A 24,958-nucleotide genomic window follows, 5' to 3' on the forward strand; every position below is an offset into this window, starting at 1 on the left:
AAATCATTCACTACAACCGCTATATTGTTGGAGGCATTTTTTTTTTTTTAGGTATACTCAAGGAAACCCTCACTACATATGTTATACCTCTATCGTACACCGGAAATGCAGTGTGAATAGATCCAAATGGTTATACAATCATGGAGGGAGGGCTACTGGATCAGGTTAACTTGTTAGAGAACAACTTCTTCTGACTCTTTAGAACAAAATGTCACTTTATTTAGCTTAATTTTTCACTACAATCAGACAAATATAAATTACATGAGCTGCATTCGTTTGGTTGACTACATGGAATCTAACAGCAAATGAAACAAATGAATAAACCAGTCCAACAGATAGAAATGGTGTGTTTTAAAAACAGCAGAAGTGCATTTATGTACAAGACATAATAGATGCATCTAGCGATACTTTCGCAGCGGCAGTATTCTGCGTGCAGACTTCTGCAACCGTCATTAGTCTTTCTCATTATACACCATAATAATACACCGTAGAACACTGAAAAACAATGTTTTAATATGCGTTTAATATAATTAAGAAATTAAGGAGAATTTGGCCATACTAGCCAAAAATAATTTCTGATAATATCCTTTACATTCTATTGTGAAAGATTATTACAGCTGTTTACAATACGGGTGTCCGAGTCTTTGTAGGCAGACCTTCATCAGCAATCTGTAAGAGAATATCGATGAGGTTAGAGATAGGTTTCTCAATAATAAAGAAATGATAATAAAATACTGTAAGTTGTACAAACAGTTGTACATCAAAGAGTCCTTTTAATTGAACTTGGGGTGGGGTGTTTTTAAAATCCATTTCAATAGTGTGTGTGGGGGTTTCACTTTCATAGTGAAGAGGTCCTCCATGCTCAGGAGGTCACAGCAGGTCTAAGCATTATACAGTACAATGACAACTGTGTAATGCCTAATTTCTTCTGCCATTTAGACCGCAAGTCTAAGCCGTGACCCTGTCATCAGCTTTTTTTTGTAGGAACCTTCTGACAAAAAAATTCGTGGAAAGAGACATGGTATGGATTTGCCTGGGGTGTATACCGTACATGCCTATATTTATTCAATTTTATTTCCCAAAAAAATACAACAGTCAAGTCCATTATTAGTAATACTATTGGTAGTTTCAATGAAACTCTATCTTCAGACCTGCCTTAAAGGTGATTTACAGTTTTATGTTAACAAAGCTTAAATTTTCCCATAAAGAACATTTAGCACTTTTTCAAAGCATAGGTGATAAATGTATGATGGCTGGGTGCCTAGCCATAGACACCCTCAGCAATCACGAGAATGGGGGCCCCAAAGTCCCCTGTTTGAATGGAGTGGGCACAGGCAGTACCACTAAGGGTTGTATATTGATTGCCTATCCTTTGGATAGGTCATCAATATCATATAGGTGGAGGTCCAACGCCCGAAACCAGTGACGATCAACATTTAGAAAAGTGCCACAGCCTCCTAAGCTTGCCAAGCAGATGTCCATTGTATAGTGCCTGTGCTTGGTAATGAAGCTATGCCATATTCACTTGAATGGGACTGAGCTCTACCTAGGCCACATGACGAATGAACGTGACATCAGTGGCCTATGAAGAGACCATGGCGCTCACTGGAGTGCCACAGCCTTTACAAACAGCTGATGAGTGGGGTGCCAGGTGTCATACCCCCACCAATCTGATATTGATGAATTATTCCTGAGGATAGGTCATCAATAGGAGAATCTCAGAAAACCCTCTGTATTGTATCTTGTATGGACATCACTGTCTTTCCTAAGAAATCCGGTCTTGCATTGCTTTTATACTTCATGATACATCAAATTATATGTTTATTAAATATATATTACCAATATATATAAATACACGGTATATATATATATATATATGCCATAGGAAGTGATGATACTATATCTTGAATAGTAATAAAGGGAAATTAGGCTTCTTATTCTTGGTAAATAGGAAGGGAGTACTGGCTGCTTCATTAAATGGAGATAATACAGTTGAAAGATAATTTTAGGGTTGCAGATGAAGGGAGCCTGCTCTCAATAAGTAGTCAAACAGAAGACCGCTGGCACGGTATAGACAGAGAGTCTGGATTCCTGCCCTGCTGTACACTAATCTGAATAAGAAGCTTAAATGGCCCAATGTATTAAGTTTAATGATACCCAACATCCTGTACATGAAGACAGGCTGCAAAGTCAAGACCCACTGATTTGGCCATTTTTTATCAATTTATATTTAAAAGAGAAGTATACACATTACACATCAATATAGGCCTCTGCTTGTGTCCCTATGACACATCTTCCTATCCTTCTTGTCACTTAAAGGGTTTCTACCACTTAGGTGTCACATATTTAGCTGTCAGACACTAGCGATCCGCTAGTGTCTGCTCTGGTCAACCATCCTAATATAATTGTTTTTGGGGCGGTGGTTTGGCTAAAAAAACTACTTTTATTAATATGCTAATGAGCCTCTAGGTGCTATGGGGGCGTCATTAGCACCTAGAGGCTCCGTCTACCTTCAGAAACTGCCGCCGCCGAGCGCGTCCCTCCAGCCCGCCCATCTTCTCCTGAATGCGATCGTATGTATTCTGCGCATGCGCAGTGAATGTCTGACCGCTTCCTTGCTCAGACATCTCCACTGCGCCTGCGCGATGACGCCATAGTGCTCCGAGGAACAGGCGCAGTGGAGATGTCTGAGCAGGGAAGCTGTCAGACATTCACTGCGCATGCGCAGAATACAGGCGCTCACAAGGAGGATCGCATTCAGGAAGAGATGGGCGGGCTGGAGGGACGCGCTCGGCGGCGGCAGTTTCTGAAGGTAGACGGAGCCTCTAGGTGCTAATGACGCCCCCATAGCACCTAGAGGCTCATTAGCATATTAATAAAAGTAGTTTTTTTAGCCAAACCACCGCCCCAAAAGCAATTATATTAGGATGGTTGGCCAGAGCAGACACTAGCGGATCGCTAGTGTCTGACAGCTAAATATGTGACACCTAAGTGGTAGAAACCCTTTAAGAGAATGTAATGTAGATCTGCTGAAAATTCTCCCTTAAAGGGGTATTGTAATTATAGAATGGCTTATATGCAGGACATGCCATAAATGTCTGATTGATGTGGCTTTCACCTTTGGGACCCACACCAATCTCAAAAATGGGGGTCCCAACACCTTTTCCTGTAATGATAGAGAAATGGTCCGGATTACAGAAACAGCGGAGCTCATTGTGCTAGGCCGTTTCTGTAACTCACATAGAAGTGAATGGGCATTAGACAAATGGTGGTGGGGTTCTCTATGGCTCAGAATAGGCTGAAATGCGTCCAGTTTTGCATCTATTTGTAGGAATTTACTGTACATTAAAGGGCATCTGTCAGCAGATATGAAGGTTTGGCCCTCTGCGCAACTGCCACACACTCTACACTTTGATTGACATGCCCAGGCAGTGAAAAACATCATCACACCGCCAAGGAAGTGTGCATGCAGGGAGTTGTAGTTTCAGAACAGCTGGAGGGCCAAAGGTTGCCGACTCCTGCTCTATCCTAAGGATAGACCATCAATTCACAGCCGTCTGCAATCTACAAATGAAACACAGTTTGCTGTAAAATAAATTTGCAGGTTCTCAAGGCAAGTGTGGCAGCCTTGCCTTATTTGGGGATTTCTCCTTTTACAATTGGAACCTAGACTGATATTAAAGAAGACCTGTCCCCTGTCCTGATACGTCAGTTTTAGTAAATACTTGCATTTCCCATGTAATAATAATTCTGGAGCATCCATTCTTATGACTCTGTGTTGTGCCATTGCTTTATTATTTCTGCTAGAAGTTATGAATGAATTGCCAGCAGTCTGCAGTAAAGGTACTGCTGGGTGTTACCAATAGGGGCTGTGTCTGACTCTGTCCAATCAGTGCTGCTGTGTAGGGACACACCCCTAACTTATAACACCCATCTGTACCTTTACTGCAAGCTGCTGGCAATTCATTCATAACTTCTAGTAGAAATAATAGAGGAATGGTACAACATACAGACATAAGAATAGATTCTCCAGAATTGTTATCATATGGGGAAAGCAAGTAGTTACTACAACAGGCATGCCAGGAGAGGGGACAGGTCCTCATTAAGACTATATTAGAATATTGCTATGTGATCAATTCTCTAATATCATTTATATACTATAATTATGTGTGTAGGCATGTGCACTTTATTTTCTTGAAGCTGATGATTTTGCACAGTAAAAACCCTTATACAAAGTTCATCATGCTATATCATTCATATAGAGTCTAAATACCTCTTAGCGGAAACCTGCTGATCTCCTTCCGTTACGTGGCTGGAAAAGAAAAGCAAATTGGATCATAAGTGGAATGGGTTACATAACAAGCTTGATAATTAACCAGGTAACATACACATGATATATATTTTCTTGAAGGAGTTGTCTCGTTTCAGACCTTTAATGCATATCGTTAGGAATTTCAGATAGGTGCAGGTCCACCTGCAGAACCGCTCCTATATCCAGAACGGTCCCTGAAAGTGAAGGAGAGCGCTCCACGCAAACCCAGCCACCCTCCATTTACTTCTCTGGGAGTTCTGAAAATATATTTCAATCAGTGTATGGGAATTCCAAGAGTGCTCACTTGGTTATTTTTGGTTATTTCCCATACATTTCAGGAGCCCAATCTGAAGAAAGATATGGGTCCCAGAGGTGGGACCCACACCTATCTGACATTGGTGGCATATCTTATGTTTGAGATGGTACAACCATTTTAAAGAGCAATTTCATTTTTACAACCTATAATGAGAGTTTATGAGCTGTCAGGAATTCATAGATAAGGGTTATACATTGAGCCATCAGAGCAGCAACCTGACAGGTTCAGTGTGAAAATGAAAGCAAGATACTCTGACTAAAACAACCCTTTAGAACAAAAACTGTTGCCAGTTTTTAATAAAGAGCAAGCAATATTCAATCATTAAAATAAATTGTCTTTATCGACCAGTAACATTTTGACCTGCGGTCATAACTTTTTTCCTCAACATATGGTATAAGACCTTGCATTTTGCAGGGCAGGTTGTAGTTTTTATAGGAACTATTTTAGAGTATGTATAGTGTAATAAGTAACTTCTGTAAATTTTGCAGGGTGGTGGGGGATAAAAAATTGCAATTTTAACATTTTTGGGGGATTTATTTGTACAGCATTCACTGTGTGGTATAAATAATGTGATGACTATTCTGAGGATCAGTATAATTAGAAAGATGCAAACACATGGTATATAGTTTTTATGATGTTCTATTTGCACAATAAAAACACTTTTTTTTACAAAATTATTTGTTTTTGTTGTATTTCAAGACCTATATTTTTATTTATCTGACTGTAACTGTGTGGGAACTTGTTTTTTGTGGAATAATTAGTAGTTTTCATTGGTACTATTTCTGATTGCTTTTTATTCTGTTTTTGGTAGGTTAGATGAATGGAAATTCTGGTGTTGCTTTTTTTACTGTGTTTTCTGTGACCCATAAATAATAAGTTTATGGTATACATCATTATGGATACAGTGTATCCCCAACAAAAAATACCTGCCCCAAAAAGTTTAGGCTACTTTCACACTAGTGTTTTTTGTGGATCCGTTATGGATCTGCAAAAACGCTTCCGTTAACATAATACAACCGCATGCATCTGTCATGAACGGATCCGGTTGTAATATGTCTTCTATAGCCATGACGGATCCGCTGAAAGTAAATGGGGGACGGATCTGTTTTCTATTGTGTCAGATTGTGTCAGAGAAAACAGATCCGTCCCCATTGACCTACATTGTGTGTCAGGATGGATCCGTCTTGCTCCGCACCATATCGCGGATGGGGACGCAACCGAACGGAATGCATTCTGGTGCATTCCATTTCGTTCAGTTCAGTTTTGTCCCCATTGACAATGAATAAGGACAAAACTGAAGCGTTTTCTTCCGCTATTGAGATCCTATGACGGATCTCAATAGCAGAATTGAAAACGCTAATGTGACAGTAGCCTTACATGGGTACACAGGGTGTTATTTGACACTAATAGGTTGTTTATTTTTGTGAACTGGAGTTATTCAGTGAGCTCATATGGAGAGTATTTGCCATACTAGATTGTTTAGTAAAAGTAAGAAATTTGTATTGCTTATTAGCGACAGTCATTGACCGAAAATGTATTTTCTGACTGTCAGAAAGCTTTTCTATAGATATATTAAAAGAAAGAAATATATATTCCTCTCTAGCCACAATTGTTATCACTATTACCGCCGTTTGTAACCGGTATCTCTAGAAAAGCAGTCTGCATATTTTATGCTCAAGCTCAGATATAGACAGTGTAAAACAGAATAATTGATGTTAATTGAGAATAATTGATGTTTGCGTTTGTGGGGTGAGAGTGTGTGACTTATTTTTGGCACATGATCTGGATGCTAATAAATGTCTGGGCCATGGCGTCAATAAATTGCATAATCAGACACAAAGGACTTATTCAATAAGCAAGCATCCATCTTCTCACTCTTTTTCTGGGAAAACAACTGGGTCCATGTTACCTGTCCCCCTGTGGTCATCTACAGTTCAACCAGGAGAGGGGATCTGTCCCTCACCTCTTTGCCCTGCAACCGGTCAGCATGTCACTCACTGGCCCCCTCTCTTCCTTCACACTGTCTGAGATCACAGCCGGCTGAAGGAGGAGGACTGCCTCAACCAGGTATATCTCAGGCTGAGAAGCTGACCCAGATATGAACATGTCTTGTTGAATCTAAAACTTTAAAACAAGACCATGATTGTGGTGCTAGTGCAATGCAGCCAAATGCAGCATCTTTAAAACCCAGGTCAGGAATGAGCTCTGCAGATGTAATCCCCGACCTGATTTCTACAGGCTCTACCTTATTTCTAGCCCAAGAAATGCTCAAGCAGGGTTCATTCAAAATAGTATTGTCCTTTTCTGCTTGTGCGAACCTTGTTTGGGATGATCTGTGATTTAAGGTACAAGGAAACTGCAAGGCCTGTAGGTAGAGACAGACAAGGACAGTGAGCCCATACCTAGAATCCCTTCCGCTTTCCCTACCTACTTGCTGTATAAACCCTATGTCACAGTGCGGTTCACTGTGACATTTGTGTCCATATAGGCTGGCTGCATGCCCTCTTGTGTACTGGCTGCAGGCTGCCTCCTGTGCAGGCTGGTTGCTTGGGGCTGCTTGCTGGCTGCGGTGTCTTCTGTGAACTGCTGCCTGTGAATGTTTGCTCTCCCAGTGTATGCTTCTCTCTTTGTCACTGTGACACGGGCTGTTTGTGCTCTGGCGTACTGGCAGCGGTGGACTCTGTGTATACTGGTTGCCAGGGGCAATGTCCTGTACTGCAGCGTGTGTTTTGTGGTTCTGGCACTTCTGTTCTGGTGGGGTTAACTTCCCCTGATCTGTGCCTGGGTGTGACTTACCAGGTGCCCTCATTAAGCAGCTATTGCTACCTGTGAGCTGTGGGGCTTGTGGTCAGTCTTTCTTGTGTCTTGCTGGGTGTAGCACCTCGCTGCTCAGCCAGGAGGTCAGTCTATCTTCTGTCCTGTGGCTTACTGGGTGTATCCACTTGCTGCTGACCCAGGTTTTTTTTCCTATCTGCCCTTGTTTGTGGTGTCACTAATGCATTTTTGCTGCTTTGTCTGATGTTGTGGTTACCTGCTCTATGATGTTTTGTGCCTGTCTTGTATGACGTGTAGCCTAGCAGTGCCCTACTGCATCTGATAGCCTGGCAGTGCTAAACTGCTTCTGATGTATTCTGTCCCATGTCCGGCCTGGAGGTGCCTACTTCTCCTGATCCTTGTCTGCCTGTAGATCCTTTCTACTTCTGTTCCTATCCCGTGTTTGTCCTGCCTTCGTGAGAGGGTCCCTGGCTTCCCCGGAGGGGGAGCTCTAGTCTGTGTGAATCTGTAGTCTGTGTGCAGCTCTGCCTGAGACTGCCATGCTTCCATTCTGCTTGGGGTCCAGGCATCTGCTTCTGTGCTGGTTCCCGTTCGTCTTGTTGTCTATTCCATGTGCTGTGTTTGTATGGGTTCTAGTTCTGTTGTTGTCTGTTCCGCTGGTGTTTGCACCTGCATGGTTGTGTGCAGGTAGGGACCAAGTGTACCGGGACCTTTCTGGAGGTGCGACCAGTGGACCCTCGGCCCAGTTCATCCCCACCACCAGGGGCTCTGTGAAGAACCGGGCTCTCCATTCTCTGGGTTTTGCCTCTGGTCTGCCAGTGCACTTGGTTCTGTGGTAGTGCTACCACTATTGCCTACCTGCTTACTGTCCTGTGCTTTTATTACACTTGTAATAAAGTTCTCTGTGGGTCCTTGGTCTTTTTTGTCACGTCCTGTTTGCATGACATCCCGGAAGTCTGCCTTGGGCCTCTGGCACGTGACACCCTACTTGGCAGAACCGCAACTGGATGACGGTCCCTACTCTAAACCAGTGCAGAGATGGACAAACACCAACAGACAAACACCAAAGCAGAGTCATACGGAAATGGGTCAGAGCCAGATAAGCTACGCAGTACTAAACAAGAGACAGAGGGGGGTTAGAAGACAAGCTGAGCTCAGAATCACATAGGAATCAGTACACAAAAGCAGGAACACGAAACAAGGAACCTAGCTAGTGAGCCAAACAAGACTATCACTGGCAATGGTGTATGGCCAGGAAGGGATTTAAATAGAGCCTGAGTCCCTGGATCAGAACATGATAGGTCCATTGAGTCGGCGCTCCATTAGTCAGAAACACTAGTACACAGTAAGGCCCCTTTTACACAAGCGTCACGGATTAGGTCCGGATGTGTTCAGGGTGTGTTCAGAGAAACTCGCACCATTTTGCAAGCAAGTTCAGTCAGTTTTGTCTACAATTGCATTCAGTTGTTCAGTTTTTTTCCATGCGAGTGCAATGCGCTTTGATGTGTTTTTCACGCGTGTGATAAAAAACTGAAGGTTTACAAACAACATCCCCTAGCAACCATCAGTGGAAAACGCGTTGTATCCGCACTTGCTTCCGGATGCAATGCTTTTTTTACTGAAGCCCCGTTCACTTCTATGGGGTTAGGGCTGTGTGAAAAACACAGAATATAGAACATGCTGCGTTTTTCACGCAACGGATAACTAATGCGTTAAAAAAAAACGCTCATGTACACAGACCTATTGAAATTAATGGGTCAGGATTCAGTGCGAGTGCTATGCGTTCACGTCACGCATTGCACCTGCGCAGAAACCTTGCTCATGTGAAAGGGGCCTGATAGAGCAGCTGAGCTAAGCCCACTGCTAATCTCCCCCGACACACACCCTCTGGGGGGTGAAACAGAGCATGGCATCCTGTTGGTAAGGATTCAATCACATCAACAGGGGGCATGGCTCAGCAGTGCACATCTCCTGGCGCGGCCTTGCAGAGGCTGAGTATGCTGGAGCCCGGACAGGTGAGCTTATTACAGAAACAGAACCAGACAGAGTTTCTCACTTTTTATTTGCTTTTTGTACTGTATAGAAGCAGAATATGACTGTTTTAGATACCTGTCTTAATAAAGCCTCATAGCTGGATGAGGATCTGCCAAAGTTATGAGGAAGTCTCTCAATAACTTCGTCATATTCAGTTCTAAATGTAAGACAGCTTCCTTGCTGTCTTAAAGGGAACCTGTCATCTGGATTTTGTGTATAGAGCTGAGGACATGGGTAGCTAGATGGCCGCTAGCACATCCGCAATACCCAGTCCCCATAGTTCTCTGTGAGCTTTTATTGTGTAAAAAAAGATTTGATACATATGCAAATTAACATAAGAGTCATATCTTACTTGTGTGACCAGAGAAGAGTCATATTTTCAAGCTCTGACTCATCTCAGGATAATTTGCTTATGTATCAAGTCGGTTTTTATACACAATAAAAGCACACAGAGCTATGGGGACTGGGTATTGCGGATGTGCAAGCGACCATCTAGCAGCCCATGTCCTCAGCTCTATACCCCAAATCCCGGTGACAGGTTCCCTTTAAATTTAGACATTTCCCTGCCCACGGCCACAATTTTAAACCTGGAGTAAGCGGGGCAAAGTTACAGATAGATTAGATAACTAACCATTGCGTTCTTATTTAATGCACTCCTAATCAGTTTTAATTGGGATGTCAGAAGATAATTACCATCTGACCCCCCTATAGTAATATGTACTAATTTAGAACTAGGTCTGTTTGCCATATCCCCCGAGAAGCAAACATTCTGCTATACCAGGGATCAGCAACATTCTGCACTCCAGCTGCTGTGAAACTACAAGTCCCAGTATGCACGCCGTTCTTGTAAGGCTACTTTCACATTGGCGTTTCTGGGTCCCCTTGTGATATCCGTTTCAAGGCTCTTACAAGTGGCCCAAAACGGATCAGTTCAGCCCCAATGCATTCTGAATAGATAAGGATCCGTTCAGAATGCATCAATTTGGCTGCGTTTGGTCTCCGTTGCGTTTTTTAGATGGTCACTAAAACTCAGCTTGCAGCGCTTTGGTGACCGTCTGACTATGCGGAGCCAAACAGATCCGTCTTGACTTACAATGTAAGTCAATGGGGACGGATCCGTATTTCACTGACACAATATGGTGCAATTGAAAACAGATACGTCCCCCATTGACTTTCAATGTAAGTCAAGACCGATCCGTTTTGACTTAGACTTTTTTTTGAATGAATAATGCAAACGGATCCGTTATGAAAGGATACAAGCGTTTGCATTATTGGTGCGGATCCGTCTGTGCAGATACCAGATGAATCCGCACCAAACGCGAGTGTGAAAGTAGCCTTAGTCTCACAGAAGTGAAAGGAGGATTCTGGGAGTTGTAGTTTCAGATATACCTTCATATTATTACATTTTCATCCTGTAATGTTATGGCATATTGCTTATGATTGGGCTTTTGACCCATGGGCTCTCCTGTCCACCCACTGTGCAGGGATTTGCTACACTGCTATATTCAAGTGCTTGTGGCTGTATTGCAATTCCCTGCACAGTGGATGGACAGGAGCACCCGTGTAGAGGAAACACTTCAACTTAGCATTCCCCTAGGCTACATTTAAATGACCATGTTTTGCAGTCCGCAAATTGCGGATCCACAAAACACGGAGACCGGCCGCGTAAGTTCCGCATTTTGCGTTACGCACACGGCCAGCCCTATATAGAAATGCCTCTTCTTGTCCGCGATTGCGGAAAAGTATAGGACATGCTCTATATTTTTTGCGGGGCCACGGAACTATGGATGGAGACAGCACACTGCCTGCTGTCAGCATCTTTTGCGTCCCCATTGAAATGAATGGGCCCACACCCATTCCACAGTTATGCAGACCCAGAAATACGGCCGTCTGAATGAGCTGATAATTCATATTGTCCCAGGCAGTAGGACCATCCCACTGATCAAAAAGAAATGTCTTCACAGTGAGAATTCTCTTTGAAGTCTGTAAATTACAGATAATGGCTATTAAAAATTCCAGTAAATCGGAGTTCTTCGGGAAACTGTTTTGATATCATAGACCACAAACATTTTTCTATTTTATTTGCATTAAAAATAATTTAGTGAATAACATACCCTGAACAAGAAGTACCCCCTGCTTAAAACTCCTCCTGGTCCCTGGACCTCCTCCTAGAATCAAGAAGAAAAATCACAATAGCTTATTTGGGTTCGCTTTTAAAGCATCAGGTTCACAGTAGAGTAGAGTGGTTGATGTACCATCATAGAGCTGTGTAATTCGCAAACTAAATAGGCAGGAAAAAACTGAGAGCCACCTGTTATTTGTATTGCCAATTCTATACCACCTGGGAAGATATCTCATATCTTCACCTCCTCAAATGTATAGCAGCAAGAGTTATCAGACAATGCACAGGAAGGTCATGTACTGTAGAATCATGGAGATGCAACACAAATGAATATGTCAACGAGAAAATCAACTATAATGTACATAACATACAACATTCAGATGAGAATTTTTATCTTTAGTTACAAGATGAAGTTCAACTGAATATGTAAGGTGGCCATCAACATATGATGACCGTCAGCTCAGTGATCACTGGGCTGACTCTAGTCCTGGCTCAACCAAAGTTCATGGTATCTCAATGGTATGGGGATCTAGCAAGAGAAAAAAAACAATTCCGCCAGAATCTTGTCTTTAAGGTGGACATACACACTTGTCTAAAGTTGATCGAAATGTACAATTGCCCTTTGGATGAAATTGACATTGATCGATCGTTTTAGCATACCAATGACATACCATCATTGTCTGGAAAGAAGGCGGCCACGTTTTGTTTGCCAGACAATCAGTCATTCAATGGTTGTTCAACTATTTTTACCTAATGTGTATGGTGACCTTTAAAGGGGTTGTCTCACTTCAGTAACTTGCATTTATCATGTAGAGAAAGTTAATACAAGGCATTTACTAATGTATTGGGATTGTCCATATTTCCTCCGATGCTGGCTGGATTAATTTTTCCATCACGTTGTACACTGCTCGTTCCATGGTTATGACCATCCTGCAATCCATCAGTGGTGGCCGTGCTTGCACGCTATAGGAAAAAGCACCAGCCTCTATGGGGGCCGGGACCATGGGAGCACACATAGGCTAGTGTTTTTTCCTAATTGTGTGCCAGTACAGCCACCGCTGATGGATTGCAGGGTGGTCGTAACCACTGAAACAAGCAGTGTATATTGTGGCAGAAAAATTAATCCAGCCAGCCAAGGAAGCAATATGGATAATAACAATACATTAGTGAGTGCCTTGTATTCACTTTCTCTACATGATAAATGCCACTTACTGAAGTGAGACAACCCCTTTAAGACTGCTGCTTTTAGTCAATGTTAGTGCAAATACAATCATTAAAGAACTTTTTGTGAAGTAAACGGTTGATTATATATGGAAATACACATCACTGTCGTCAATATGCCATTTTTATAGATACATTACAGTGCAGCCTCCTTGACACTCGTTCATAATAGTGTAACATTTAACAGGGGAAAGAGATGTAAAACTTTCTTAAATATTTACTATCCCTTTTCGACCCAAAGTGCGGAATGAACACGGCCGGTATCCATGTTATGCGGAGCCACAATTTGCGGACCAAATAAAACACAGTTGTGTGCATGAGCCCTAAGTCCACACATTACAGCAAGAAGTCTGTTTGTGCTTTGGGACAATGCACTTCCAGTCTAGATGTTACCTGTAAGTTAATAGGAATAAATACATATGAGATCTATTTAGGACACCCAATTGTTTCCATGACTCCCATTAGATATGGAGTGTATATTTACAGTATAAACTGGAAATGGACATTTTCCATTCTTAAATCTCTGCATAATGACGTAACCAATGGCTTCCTAATCTGGCACTGAATGTTTTGTTATAGTGTGAGAATAACCAGATATTAAAATGCAATACGTTCAAGCTGTAAACATGAAACAAAACAATAACTTATGACAAACAATGTTAAAAAAAAAAAAGTAAAATAACGTTACATACTTCAGATTTGAATCTCTTCATCCTCCTGTCATGAAGCTGAGGAACGAGTTGCAGCAAAGGATGCAGGACAGACGACTGAGAGGACATGAAGACAGACAAATGAGCAACAATGGACTCCTGGATGCACAGGATGTCTTCATCACCATTACATGGACAGACCATGCTGAACAAAAAGACTGAATATGTTCCTTACACCAGAAACCAGAGACCACACAAATCCAGAGCTTTTACACCACGCATGGCTCTACCCTTAGGTAAGGTCTCCAATCTACAATTCTGGTAGCTTCTTATGTGTGACTACCACCTCTGCACCCCATATAGCTATGCCCTCAACTACAAAAGTTACTGCAGAAACCAAACCCAAAACTCCCAGCCTCAAGTGCTTTAAGTGTTTTTTGACTTTGATGAAACTTTTAAAATATGTTAAGCCACATATATTAGGCTGACATTTCACCCAGGATGGATATTTCAAACATAGGGAAAAGGTTATCACTCTGGACTCAATCACAAGCCAACCTCCAGGGACATAACCAACCATGAAGGATCTGCAGCACTGCCTCGTTGAGCTCCATTGATTCTTCTTGGTTTTTAATTTAGGACATTTAGAAGATTATTTAATTCACATTTCCTTTAGAATACTTTATTAACCGTGATGTTATCACTTACATGTGACCACTGAGGCCAGTCATTATGGGCTGCTGCAGTCACATGGATGTACTGGAAATAAACAAAGACCAGTGGGGACCACTGACGCATCGACACTTGAGAGGCAGGGGATTTAATAGAAGGTTATGTTTGTTTTCTATTTTATATTGTTTCCTGCAGCTACTTAAATTAGAAAATTCTCAGATGACTTTACGTACCTAAGGATCCTCTGGTGGACCAGAGCTCTGCCATAATAATGGGGTGAAAAAGTCCAGCAGCATTTTGTGCTGACTTCAAAGCCAATCGCTTGGCACAAAGGGCCAATTATTTTGAATTTATCACCTACGCGACCTTACTTGATGATATGTACTGTGTGTGTGCGCAGTTATAAACAATTAAGACTAGTTTTCGACTTTCAGGTTTGTTAGTGCAGTCTTTGAAGCTAAAGTCGAGTGGATTCAAAAACTATTAAAAAAAAGACTCTTTCATTTAACCATAATTCTAGCAGCTTGGAAAATGTAGCAAAAGTGACCCACGCCTGTATTTTGCGCGCATTACGTAAATATTACATTTCTGATTTTTCGTGATAATCTGGAATTCACGATTATATGACGAATATTTACCCAAATATTCGTGAAATATTGTGAATTTGAATATAGCCCCTGTCGCTCATCACTATTTATGATTCACTCCTGATTTTGGCTTCCAAAACTGCCTCATTTACGCTGCTCTTTGATACCTGCCCTGCCAGACTGTGACTAATTTATTATTAGGTGCATTGTCTGTGTGCCAGATGAAATCTACGGGCACTCAGAGCTGTAAACAGGGAAGATAAAGGAAAATGGGACTGGCAGCACTTTGCGCTGACAGAGTAGGTATACATAGTACACTTACTGTCTAGGCTAAGTGCTGGCCGTTCTGTTCTTCTCTCTTCCCTGAGCTCAGTAACAGAAACACATAGGTAAGATAAAACTGCACAGAACTGCTTGCAGTCAGCGCTGGTAGCAAGTCACATAGGCAGGGACACGGAGGGCCTATATGGGGAACCATGGGCTGCGGTGGTGAGATAAGAGGCAGGCTGAGAAACCTGTCTCTGTATGTTTCTCCACATAGTCATCTTCAGTGCTCAGAAGATGCTGAAGACAGACTCTCCTTAGCAATGCTCAGTTACAGTGTTGCTAAGAAGACTCTTTACACCCTGATTTCTAGTAAAAAGAAACATCTTTCACTAATAAATATTTTATAAAAATGTAACACTTTAAATTTATTTTTCCCCCCACAACCTACAGTTGCAAGAAAAAGTATGTGAACCCTTTGGAATGATATGGATTTCTGCACAAATTGGTCATAAAATGCAATCTGATCTTCATCTAAGTCACAAGCAATAGACAATCACAGTCTGCTTAAACTAATAACACACAAAGAATTAAATGTTACCAGGGTTGAGGTCAGAGTCCTGACCTCAACCCGATTGAGATGCTGTGGCATGACCTCAAGAAAGCGATTCACACCAGACATCCCAAGAATATTGCTGAACTGAAACAGTTCTGTAAAGAGGAATGGTCAAGAATTACTCCTGACCGTTGTGCACGTCTGATCTGCAACGTTTGGTTGAAGTTATTGCTGCCAAAGGAGGTTCAAACAGTTAATAAATCCAAGGGTTCACATACTTTTTCAATAAAAACATGGTAACATTTAATTCTTTGTGTGTTATTAGTTTAAGCAGACTGTGATTGTCTATTGTTGTGACTTAGATGAAGATCAGATCACATTTTTTTGACCAATTTGTGCAGAAATCCATATCATTCCAAAGGGTTCACATACTTTTTCTTGCAACTGTATATATCAAAATACCCCGTTCTGACTGCTCTATGTAAATGTATGTCTGCGGTCTACACTGCATTTCATGGTGACAGGTTCTCTTTAAGGAACAGGAGCATTAAGCCTCATTCACGTGTCCGTGCTTAAACCCCTAAAAAGGTGGTCAGTGATGGATCCGTGAGTCCGTTTTTGTTGTCCGTGTGCCATCCGTGTTTCACTGACACTGAACAGCTGAAAAATAATTTTTAAAGTATCTCTTCCTAATGATCCATGAAACACAGATGGCATCCGTGCTGAACACGGACAAAAATAGAGCATGCACCCGCGCTAAAAACACGGACCGTGCTAAAACTCTGATGTGTGAATACACACATTAAAATGAATGGGGATGTGTGTTTTCTGTAGAGGACATGTACAGCCCACATCCGTGGAACACTGACGTGTGAATGAGGCTTTATGCTAGTGCTAGTGTTAGACTACAGGCTGTATGTAGTCTGTGCGCAATTTCAAACAGCAAGCATTGCTAAGTTTTGGTTGTGGCTTGTTTATGGATTTTCAGAGCAATGGTGAGGAAGTTAAAAGTCCTTGCAACCCTTAGGTAACTGGGACTTTTGCTTGAAAACTGAGCATCTCCAATAGTAAGTATATATTAGGGAACCCTAATGTAATATACACTGTTGTGAGTTCACCGAAGCTGGGGGTACTCTGTAAGCAGGGGCATAGCTATAGCGGATACCAGTCCCACCCAAACCCTGGTGCTTGTAGGGACACATAAGAATACACAGTATTATAACTGTCATATGGTAGCTGGAGTTCCTGTTACAAATTTTGCATAGGATTCCAATAGTATTTATTTGAATACAGGCTTCTGAGAAGATATGAGAAGCAATAACAAGAATTCTGCTGATAATGTGATGGGATATAAAACAGAAAAATGCAGAAAACTGTGATAACCCATGCCTCAAACCTGGCAAAAATATCCTAGTCACAAAATACATAGTGGCTAGTTTATTATGATTTTATGCAACGTTTATATTCCACAAATTGGGAGGTATAAGAAGGTTCTATGAAAATATTTAAACGTGAACATGGGCTCCAGAGGATGCATATGAAAACTGACTGCACCTGTTAATTGTTCAGAGCAACAGATGTTTAAAGGATTGTCGTAGGGTACGACCACGCGGTTGTGACGCGGCTGCACTGTATTCGAGTACCATACGTGGTATTCTGTCACGTGATATTGAAGGTGCCACAGCGGCCACTAACAATACAAACCCTCTGAACAGTCTGCATTTTGTCGCGCAGTACTCAAACGCAGCACGGCTAAGTCACAACCAACTGTGACACGACTGCGCGGTGTGGTCGTACACTTAGCTGATCCCTGCTGGTGAAACCCCCAGCAATCAGCTGCTGGTGACCGCATGTTTCTCCTCCAGCAGCCACTGCAGGAGAAATTTGTTGTTTTGCACTCAAAAAACGCAGCATCCTACTGAAAAGTATGGGAAGCAGATTCCACGTGGCCACCCCACCTCTTTTGGCAAAGAATCCGTGCCAAATTCTTCCTGCAGAACATTCCAAGTCATATCTCATCCTCGAAATGTTCAGTACAATACCTGATATACCTACAAGTTATAGGAGTGAGAAAACGGTGACCTAGCAATGTTTTAAATATGTGCTCATAATAGGCCACTAAATATATAGATTAATAAATATATAATAATTATGTTATTTTATTATAGCGTTAGACAACTTTACATTTTAGCTGCTGTTAAGTAAAGAAATTCTGTGGGCAGATATCAAAATAGTACAAATGCATAACAATGAATTTCTAATAATGAGTACCTAACTTTGAATCCGAAATATTCCAAAGCCCAAAGTTCATAATTTATAACATCTCGTTAGACAATGCTCAAAGCACAGCAAAAAATATTTCAAAATGAAGGTCATAAATAATATTCATCTGGATATTGTGATAAAATCATTTACAATAATAAGGCACAGCCTTAGTAATTTTAAACAGTTAGTTCAGTATCAGATATTCATGTGTAGACAGAATATAATTGAATTATTCTGTATGTATTTATTTTTCCCACTATGCTCTGTCACATTGTAAGGGTTTCAGTGCTAAGAATTCCAATCCTCCCTGCTCTCGGCAGTATTAATATTTAGCATTATGTGCACCGAGCAGGTTCCCATATCAACAAATACAAACAAGGTTGCCTTCAGATATCTGCAGAGTATTATACAGACAGAAAACACTTGCATCCTGTTATACAAATTTTAAAGCGACAGAAAAAAAAAATTGTGTAATAAGCAAAACAATTGTCACGGCCTCTGTTGTGTTCGCCGTGACACGGTTGCCATGCATACTGTTCGTTGCAGCATGTAGGTGCTTCCTTGCTTACCTTCCCTGTTTGGTGCTGGAGGGGTTAATTATCTGACTGGTGGGGATCTAGGTGTGTCCTTGGTGTGGCCTCTTGGCTCTTTATATCCTGGTGTTGTGAGTCTGAGGTCAGTTGCCTTCCAGCCTTTGTGTTAGCTGAAGTGTTGCTCCTTTCCTGGATATACCATCTGTCCAGTGGGAGGGCCTCCTAGCTACACATCGATGTCACCATGATGTCTCCCCTTTGTTCCCTCTGTCCTTTTCCCATCCTCACTTGATGTATTGGTTGGTGTTTTGGGTGTGTGTTTATGTCTGGTTCAGTGTTCCATGTCTGGTTTGTTTGGTGTTGAATTCTAGCATGGTTGCTAGACATTTGCACTGTCTATCTATCATCCCCAGCTGTAAACTAGATTAGATCAGTGTGTGTTCCATCCACATAATAAAACCATGAAAAGAGAATTTAGAGTAAGCGGTTAATGGCACCCAAGCTTGCCACCACCATGCTATCTTCCACTACAGGCAATTAGTATATGTTACCTATCTGGGTCATCCATATTATATGTGACCACCTAATCCTAAAGGGGTGCTTAGTTGCCCAAAAATGTTGAGCCATAAACACTCATTGACAAAAAATAATACACAAAGAAGGAGTTGTTGGAATCAAATAAAACCTTTGTTCTGTGAATGTCATATATGTAAGTGATTACAGTGATACACTGAAAGGATACGTTTATTGGGGAAAACTGTAAGGAGGCTCTAGTGTGTAATTAAGGTGCCTCTTGTGCAGGCTCGGACTGGCCCACAAGGGTACAGGGGAATCCCCCGATGTGCCTCTGAGCAATGTGGGCCCCTAGTCCCCCACTCCCTGCACCCGTGGCACGTAACACATTAGATTTACTGCACTACATACATATATTCATTGTACAGCACCTCAACCAGCCTATGTTTATATAAAAAAACTTGTTAGCTTATTTATTATATTTGAATGTATCTGTACGGTGGGCCCCCAAAATACTAGTGGCCTGTCTGGGCCATCCAGTTGTCCATGTGTGTGCCCTCACGTAACTACTGCTCCCAACATCTCTGACAGCTAGGTCAGAATGGTCTTGATGGCGGGTTATTCATTGAAACGACCATCCTTCTTCTCTCATTATAATAATGTGCCCCCTCTCAAAATTTAACTGTTAAAAATGTCTTTGAGTACAACATAGAGGCATGTCTAGAAGGCAACGATCTTTTACCAAGAGGTACCCTACCCAAAAGTAGCTTCTGAGAGCCTTTTATTGTGGCAAGACCCAGCGTCTAATCAGACCACACCCGTAATCATTTATATATCTACATATGGGTGTTTTCTCCCTCTCAGGTGCACAATGGGGCATACTTTCTACCTTTTGGCTATTTGCATCATATATCTCATGTGTTGATGGTAATTATTTGGTATTGTATTATTATTGTGTTCCTTCTTGTCTACTTTGGGGAATGGTTAGAGATAAGTTTTGTATTGTACAACTCCCAGTTGGGTTCTTTAATTGTTTTTTATGGGTCTTTGTAATGCAGGGTATGACTTTTTTGGATATTTTAATAAAGCTGATTATTGTATACTGTTGGTGTGCACACAATTTTTTGCCTACCATCTTTCTTGAGTGTTTTGATATCTGCTTATGGCATAACTGCATGCCAGGAATCCAACATTTCTATCTGGATGCATTATCTTATTTTTTATTATTTTGTTAATGAATGTGTATGTGGTGGATGACAATACATTTTCAGTGCTAGCAAATGTTGACAAGTGCTGCCTCTACATTTTGAATATTTTCTACTTAGTCGAAAAGACAAAATGAAAGGTGAGAGGTACTGGGTGTCTTGGAACCTTATTTTTACACTCTTGAGGGGATTTTTAGTTATCCTTTCTGTATACCAAGAGTGAAATATATTTGGTATGTTGCAAGGAGTAAGTGGGAAGAACAATCTCCTGTGAGAAGTGGGTAACGATTTCTAATGTGCAACTTGCATGGAGGAACCAATCGTACCAATGATCGTTCATTGCCAATACAGTTTGCATCAGTACTTGTAAAAGGACCTTGAAGGCACCCAGCCGGCACCCCCATAGAACTGCCTATTCTTGTCCGCTATTGCAGACAAGAATAGGACATGTTCTATATTTTTCCGGAGCCGCGGACTAGAAGTTCGGGGCCGCGCTCCGGAAATGCAGATGCATCCATTCCTGCCCCATAGAGAATGAATGGGTCTGCACCCGTTCTGGATAATTGCGGAACGGGTGTGGACACATTCTACGGACATCTAAATCGAGCCTAAGTTTTACATCCGGATGCCATGCGTATTGAGAATGGATAGCATCTAGACTGAATACTGACCCATTCATTTCAGTAGAAATCAAACAGCGGTGGCAGCATCTCCCATCACTTCATCTTTATTGAGGACTTCACAGCATACAAAAACTAAGCAACGTTTCAGCTGTGCAACAGCCTTTGTCAAGCATGTTGCACAGCCTAAACATTGCTTAGTTTTTGTATGCTGTGAAGTCCTCAATAAAGATGAAGTGATGGGAGATGCTGCCACCGCTGTTTGATTTCTACATATTTCCTGGCTAACTGGATCCACGGCTGGTGTGGGGCTGTTGCATCTTTCTATAAGAAATACGGACCGTTGTGTGCTGTTCCTGCACATTTGTTTCCATTCATTTCAGTAGTCTGTGTACATTAGCGTCGTTTATCACTGATCAGCTCTGCATTCAGGAAAAATTGCAGCATCTTCTATATTGTGCATTTTTTGACGAAGCCCTGGCCCCAAAGAAATTAATGGGGCTTGCATGAAAAAAGAAGGTATCTGGATGCAATGCGTTTTTCACTGATGTTTGCTAGGAGATGTTGAGTGTTATTCTTGAGTTTTTCCTCAAGAATGCATTAAAACTGATTGCATCCGCATGGGAAAAATTGAATCACTGAATGCAGTCCCAGACAAAACTGATTAAACTTATGTGCAAAACCATCAGTTTTTCCCTGTACAGAGCATGACTTATTCTGTATATCTTGTATGAAATAAGCCTAAATGTGCACTGATTGCCTTGTTATATTGTCAAGCGGCGCTCATTCCATGCTGAAATCGTCCCATGTAAAAAAAAAATAAAATAAGGATAAATTCACACCTCCCTTTACTCCAGTTTAAAAGAGTCTGACGGAGTTAACCAGATCCAGCCTAGCAGCATACTGCCGTTCACCACGGACCCTATTGAGTATTATACGGATCTGGCCAAAACCTGGCAATCATGTAGGAAACTGACCAGATCCCATTATAGTCCACAGGGTCTGGCGGTGAATGGCAGTATCTTGCTAGGCCAGATCCGGTAAACTCCGGCAGGCTGCTCTCTGCCAGATCAGTCAAACGGAGATGTGAACATATCCTAAGTTAACAGTGCCCAAAGTTAACAAGTTCTTTACTGATAATCAGTTGAGATATATCTGTTATTAAGCTATTAGGCATTTTTGCATTATAAAAGGCTATGTTTATGATTGCATTTTACTAATTTTTGGCTAAAAATCATATTTTCAATTGGCCTTTATTAAAAAATATTAAGCCATTCTGTCACAAAGGGTTAACTGTTCTAACTGCGTGACTGGTACATTCACTTGTGCTGGTCATCTACACTGAACAAAAATATTAAAGCAACACTTTCGGTTTTGCTCCCATTTTGCATGAGCTGAACTCAAAGATCTGAAACATTTTCTACATACACAAAAGACCCATTACTCTCAAATATTGTTCAAAAATCTGTCTAAATCTGTGTTACTGAGCACTTCTCATTTGCCGAGATAATCCATCCCACCTCACAGCTGTGGCATATCAAGGTGCTGATTAGAAAACATGAATATTGCACAGGTGTGCCTTAGACTGCCCCCCCCCCCAAGTAAGGCAAAACTGTGCACATTTCAGAGTGACCTTTTATTGTGGGCAGTCTAAGGCACACCTGTGCAATATTCATGCTGTCTAATCAGCACCTTGATATACCACACCTGTGAGGTTGGATGGATTATCTCGGCAAAGGAGAACTGCTCACTAACACAGATTAGACAGACTTGTGAACAATATTTGAAAGTAATGGGTCTTTTGTGTATGTGGAAAATGTTTCAGATCTTTAAGTTCGGCTCATGCAAAATGGGAGCAAAACCAAAAAATGTTGCATTTATATTTTTGTTCAGTGTAATAAACCTTATAAGGAGCTCGTCTGCTCCCCAGATGACAGAAAAGACAAAAAATCCACAGGCTGCTAGTACAGCATGTCAGCTATGTACACAAAAAAGGATTCCATATTTTTAATAAAGACCAGTTGAAAAACTGATTTGTAGCTCACAATAAGTACAATGCAAAAATAAAAAAAATGACCCCAAAGGTGTACATAGCCTTTAAGGTGTTTCGACAACCAAAGCACCATTTGAAACATTGCATTTGAAGCCTTTCTTATTATCTTTCACTATGGAAATTTTAAAATACATTTTCCGATTTACAGTCTCTTGTTCCCTTTAAACATTTTTCTTTCAGAGTGTTATTGATCATTGTGTTTCTTATCTCATGTTTTGTAGCCCCAAGTCAGAGACATTTCCTTCCTAGTCCTACCAATGATCCTCCATATTGGTAATATTGCTACTATGCTTCTGCATTGCACATGTTGCCAGATGTCTACACGACACCGTAGAACTTCTATTATCTAACACGGCATAGGATGTGACGCTGCTGTGAGCTATAGTGTCGAGTTTTTTTCTCCCCAAGACTGCAACTTACCGTGATGTCTGAGTTTCCTGAGTCATGACTCTTAGAATAATGAAATAAGAACTGCGCAGAAAAGAAATTAAAATGCTATTTTACTTCACAAAAAGTTCATCAGGAAACGACATCTTCATAATTTTAGTGCAGTATAACAAAACTCACCCTTTTTGAGTCATCTTTTTCCTCTAAACCCTGCAAAAGAGAAATAACCAATATAGTTCAATCTAAAGGCTAATTTTTTATAAATCGTATTTACTATATACAGTAGACTTAATCAACCTGCATATACCAACAGGGTAGGAAACCTCCACCTAAATGTATTCTTACCAAATTGTTATTAATGCTGCAGTAAGAGTTATAGAAAAGTACAGAGTACTTCTATGCCCACAGCTCAGTATCCACTCAGCCTTAAAGGGGTTGTTCCAAATAATCTGACAACAGATGATTGCCAAAGGTCTGATTGCTGCAACCCCTAGCTTTTAGCTCTTTTTTAGGAGATGCTACAGATGGCCACAGACCCAAGTTCTCATACAGTCCCATTAGGCACAGGGACTTTGGATGGGTACTGATGTGATTGGTGGCAGTACCTGTCCCAAGTCCCTGTGCCCAATGCTTGTACTGTTGCATGGTGGTCTTTAAATGAGTCCCCTCAAACTGTGCCAATCTTTGCAGTGACTCTCCCCTCTGCCTAACAGAGGTGGTCCAGAGCTGAGGATACCCATCTAGAACATCCATACTTGTTGTGCTGTAATAGGGAAATCGACTGAATCTCAAAACCTAACATGTATTGTCCACTAAAAGTGTATCCAGCCCTCATGTATATCTTCTGCTTTAGACAGTCCTTGGTATGTCTTCTGCTAGACTTAGCTACTCCACAAAATATCAGCCTCCTTGGATTGTCCCTGGCTCCTCACTGTGGTGTGGATCACTGTGAGACTGGACACTTAGCACCTAAGTGGTATGGATTGAGGAGGAACTTATACAGATGTAGCAATCCTCATCATTACAGTGGAGAATGACCACACATGTAAAGCCTCTCTTCATTAATAGATGGCTCCAGCATCCTCCTTTTTTAAGGATCAAGCAGGTCCACATACTGGAACCTTTTGACTTTTCTATCTAGGATAACTCATTTGAGGAATCTTGCACCTTACACATCATACTAAATATTACTATCTGTTTTATACATAGTTTTGACTAGCTCGTAGTAATAATGAAGATTTTTACAAAGGTTACTTACCTGGGATGTCTGAAGCATTCCCATTACCATGAAGCACAGTTCTTCTAGAGCACTTGGTACCTGCACCATACAAGACAGGAAGCCTCATCAACTTACAGATCTATTTTTATACCATAGTAAATGGGGGAAAAAATTCATAAGTACTTACCGCAGGCTGGGAATCTGACAGCACAGCAGAACATGCATCATTGATCTGTAGGCATAGGGAAATCACAAAATAAGAATAAAACATGTAACCTGCTGACTGTCAGCAGTTCTGTTCACAGCGATCCAAGGAAAATACACACATTATTTCACTGCTGAACACATTAACTCTGTACAGTAAAACAGACCTATGGATCAGATGAAGCGGTGCTTCCAAAATAAAGATACTGGCCCAAATTTACTTCTCCTAAACATGGCGTAAGCTTAGACCGGCTGTCTAGACTTGCACCAGATTTATTACAGTAGCTCATGACGTATGATAAATGATCATCCAGGCTTGATGATAAATGTGGCGCACTTTTCTTTGATTCTATACCAACTATTGGTTGGCTTACTTTCAAACAGATTTTACAACAAAATTGTGGCACACTTTTAGTGAAAAATGGCGCATATTAGGCCATGCCCTTTTTC

The 24,958-nt window shown here is 41.3% G+C and overlaps 2 protein-coding genes across 6 annotated transcripts in view; both read right to left on the reverse strand.

Annotated features, from left to right (window-relative positions):
* Positions 1 to 195: 195 nt before the first annotated feature.
* LOC122941834 (neuromedin-U-like) lies at positions 196 to 24,460 on the reverse strand. 5 transcript variants are annotated; one of them, XM_044299305.1, is made up of 7 exons: positions 24,344 to 24,459; positions 23,266 to 23,295; positions 23,119 to 23,169; positions 13,473 to 13,547; positions 11,552 to 11,605; positions 4,274 to 4,312; positions 196 to 669 (listed from the first exon to the last, which is right to left on the reverse strand). In XM_044299305.1, exons 1-6 carry the CDS (start codon positions 24,410 to 24,412, stop codon positions 4,277 to 4,279), a joined length of 315 nt encoding a protein of 104 aa, XP_044155240.1. In that variant the 5' UTR covers positions 24,413 to 24,459; the 3' UTR covers positions 196 to 669; positions 4,274 to 4,276. The 5 variants fall into 5 exon arrangements, with proteins under 5 accessions (XP_044155240.1, XP_044155233.1, XP_044155263.1 ...); XM_044299298.1 differs by having other exon boundaries at positions 23,119 to 23,193; positions 24,344 to 24,433; XM_044299328.1 differs by lacking the exon at positions 13,473 to 13,547 and having other exon boundaries at positions 24,344 to 24,460.
* The window catches only part of LOC122925315 (neuromedin-U-like), a 39,322-nt gene continuing 38,813 nt past the window's right edge, over positions 24,450 to 24,958 (reverse strand). The window contains exon 3 of the mRNA XM_044276720.1: positions 24,450 to 24,536. Within this exon, the coding sequence (XP_044132655.1) occupies positions 24,450 to 24,536 (87 nt within the window). The remainder of the gene's footprint in view (positions 24,537 to 24,958) is intronic.

Source organism: Bufo gargarizans, chromosome 1, assembly GCF_014858855.1.
Source record: "Bufo gargarizans isolate SCDJY-AF-19 chromosome 1, ASM1485885v1, whole genome shotgun sequence".
NCBI classification, from domain to species: Eukaryota; Metazoa; Chordata; class Amphibia; order Anura; family Bufonidae; genus Bufo; species Bufo gargarizans.

What these genes read in the sequence shown, in the direction of transcription:
- LOC122941834 (XM_044299298.1), bottom strand. Translation starts at nt 24,412, where the DNA reads ATGGTGCAGGTACCAAGTGCTCTAGAAGAACTGTGCTTCATGGTAATG. An exon ending in AAAAAGATGACTCAAAAAGG is followed by an intron (nt 23,194 to 23,265) that starts GTGAGTTTTGTT and finishes GAAGTAAAATAG; the next exon opens with CATTTTAATTTCTTTTCTGC. An exon ending in GGGGGTACTTCTTGTTCAGG is followed by an intron (nt 4,313 to 11,551) that starts GTATGTTATTCA and finishes TTTCTTTTCCAG; the next exon opens with CCACGTAACGGAAGGAGATC.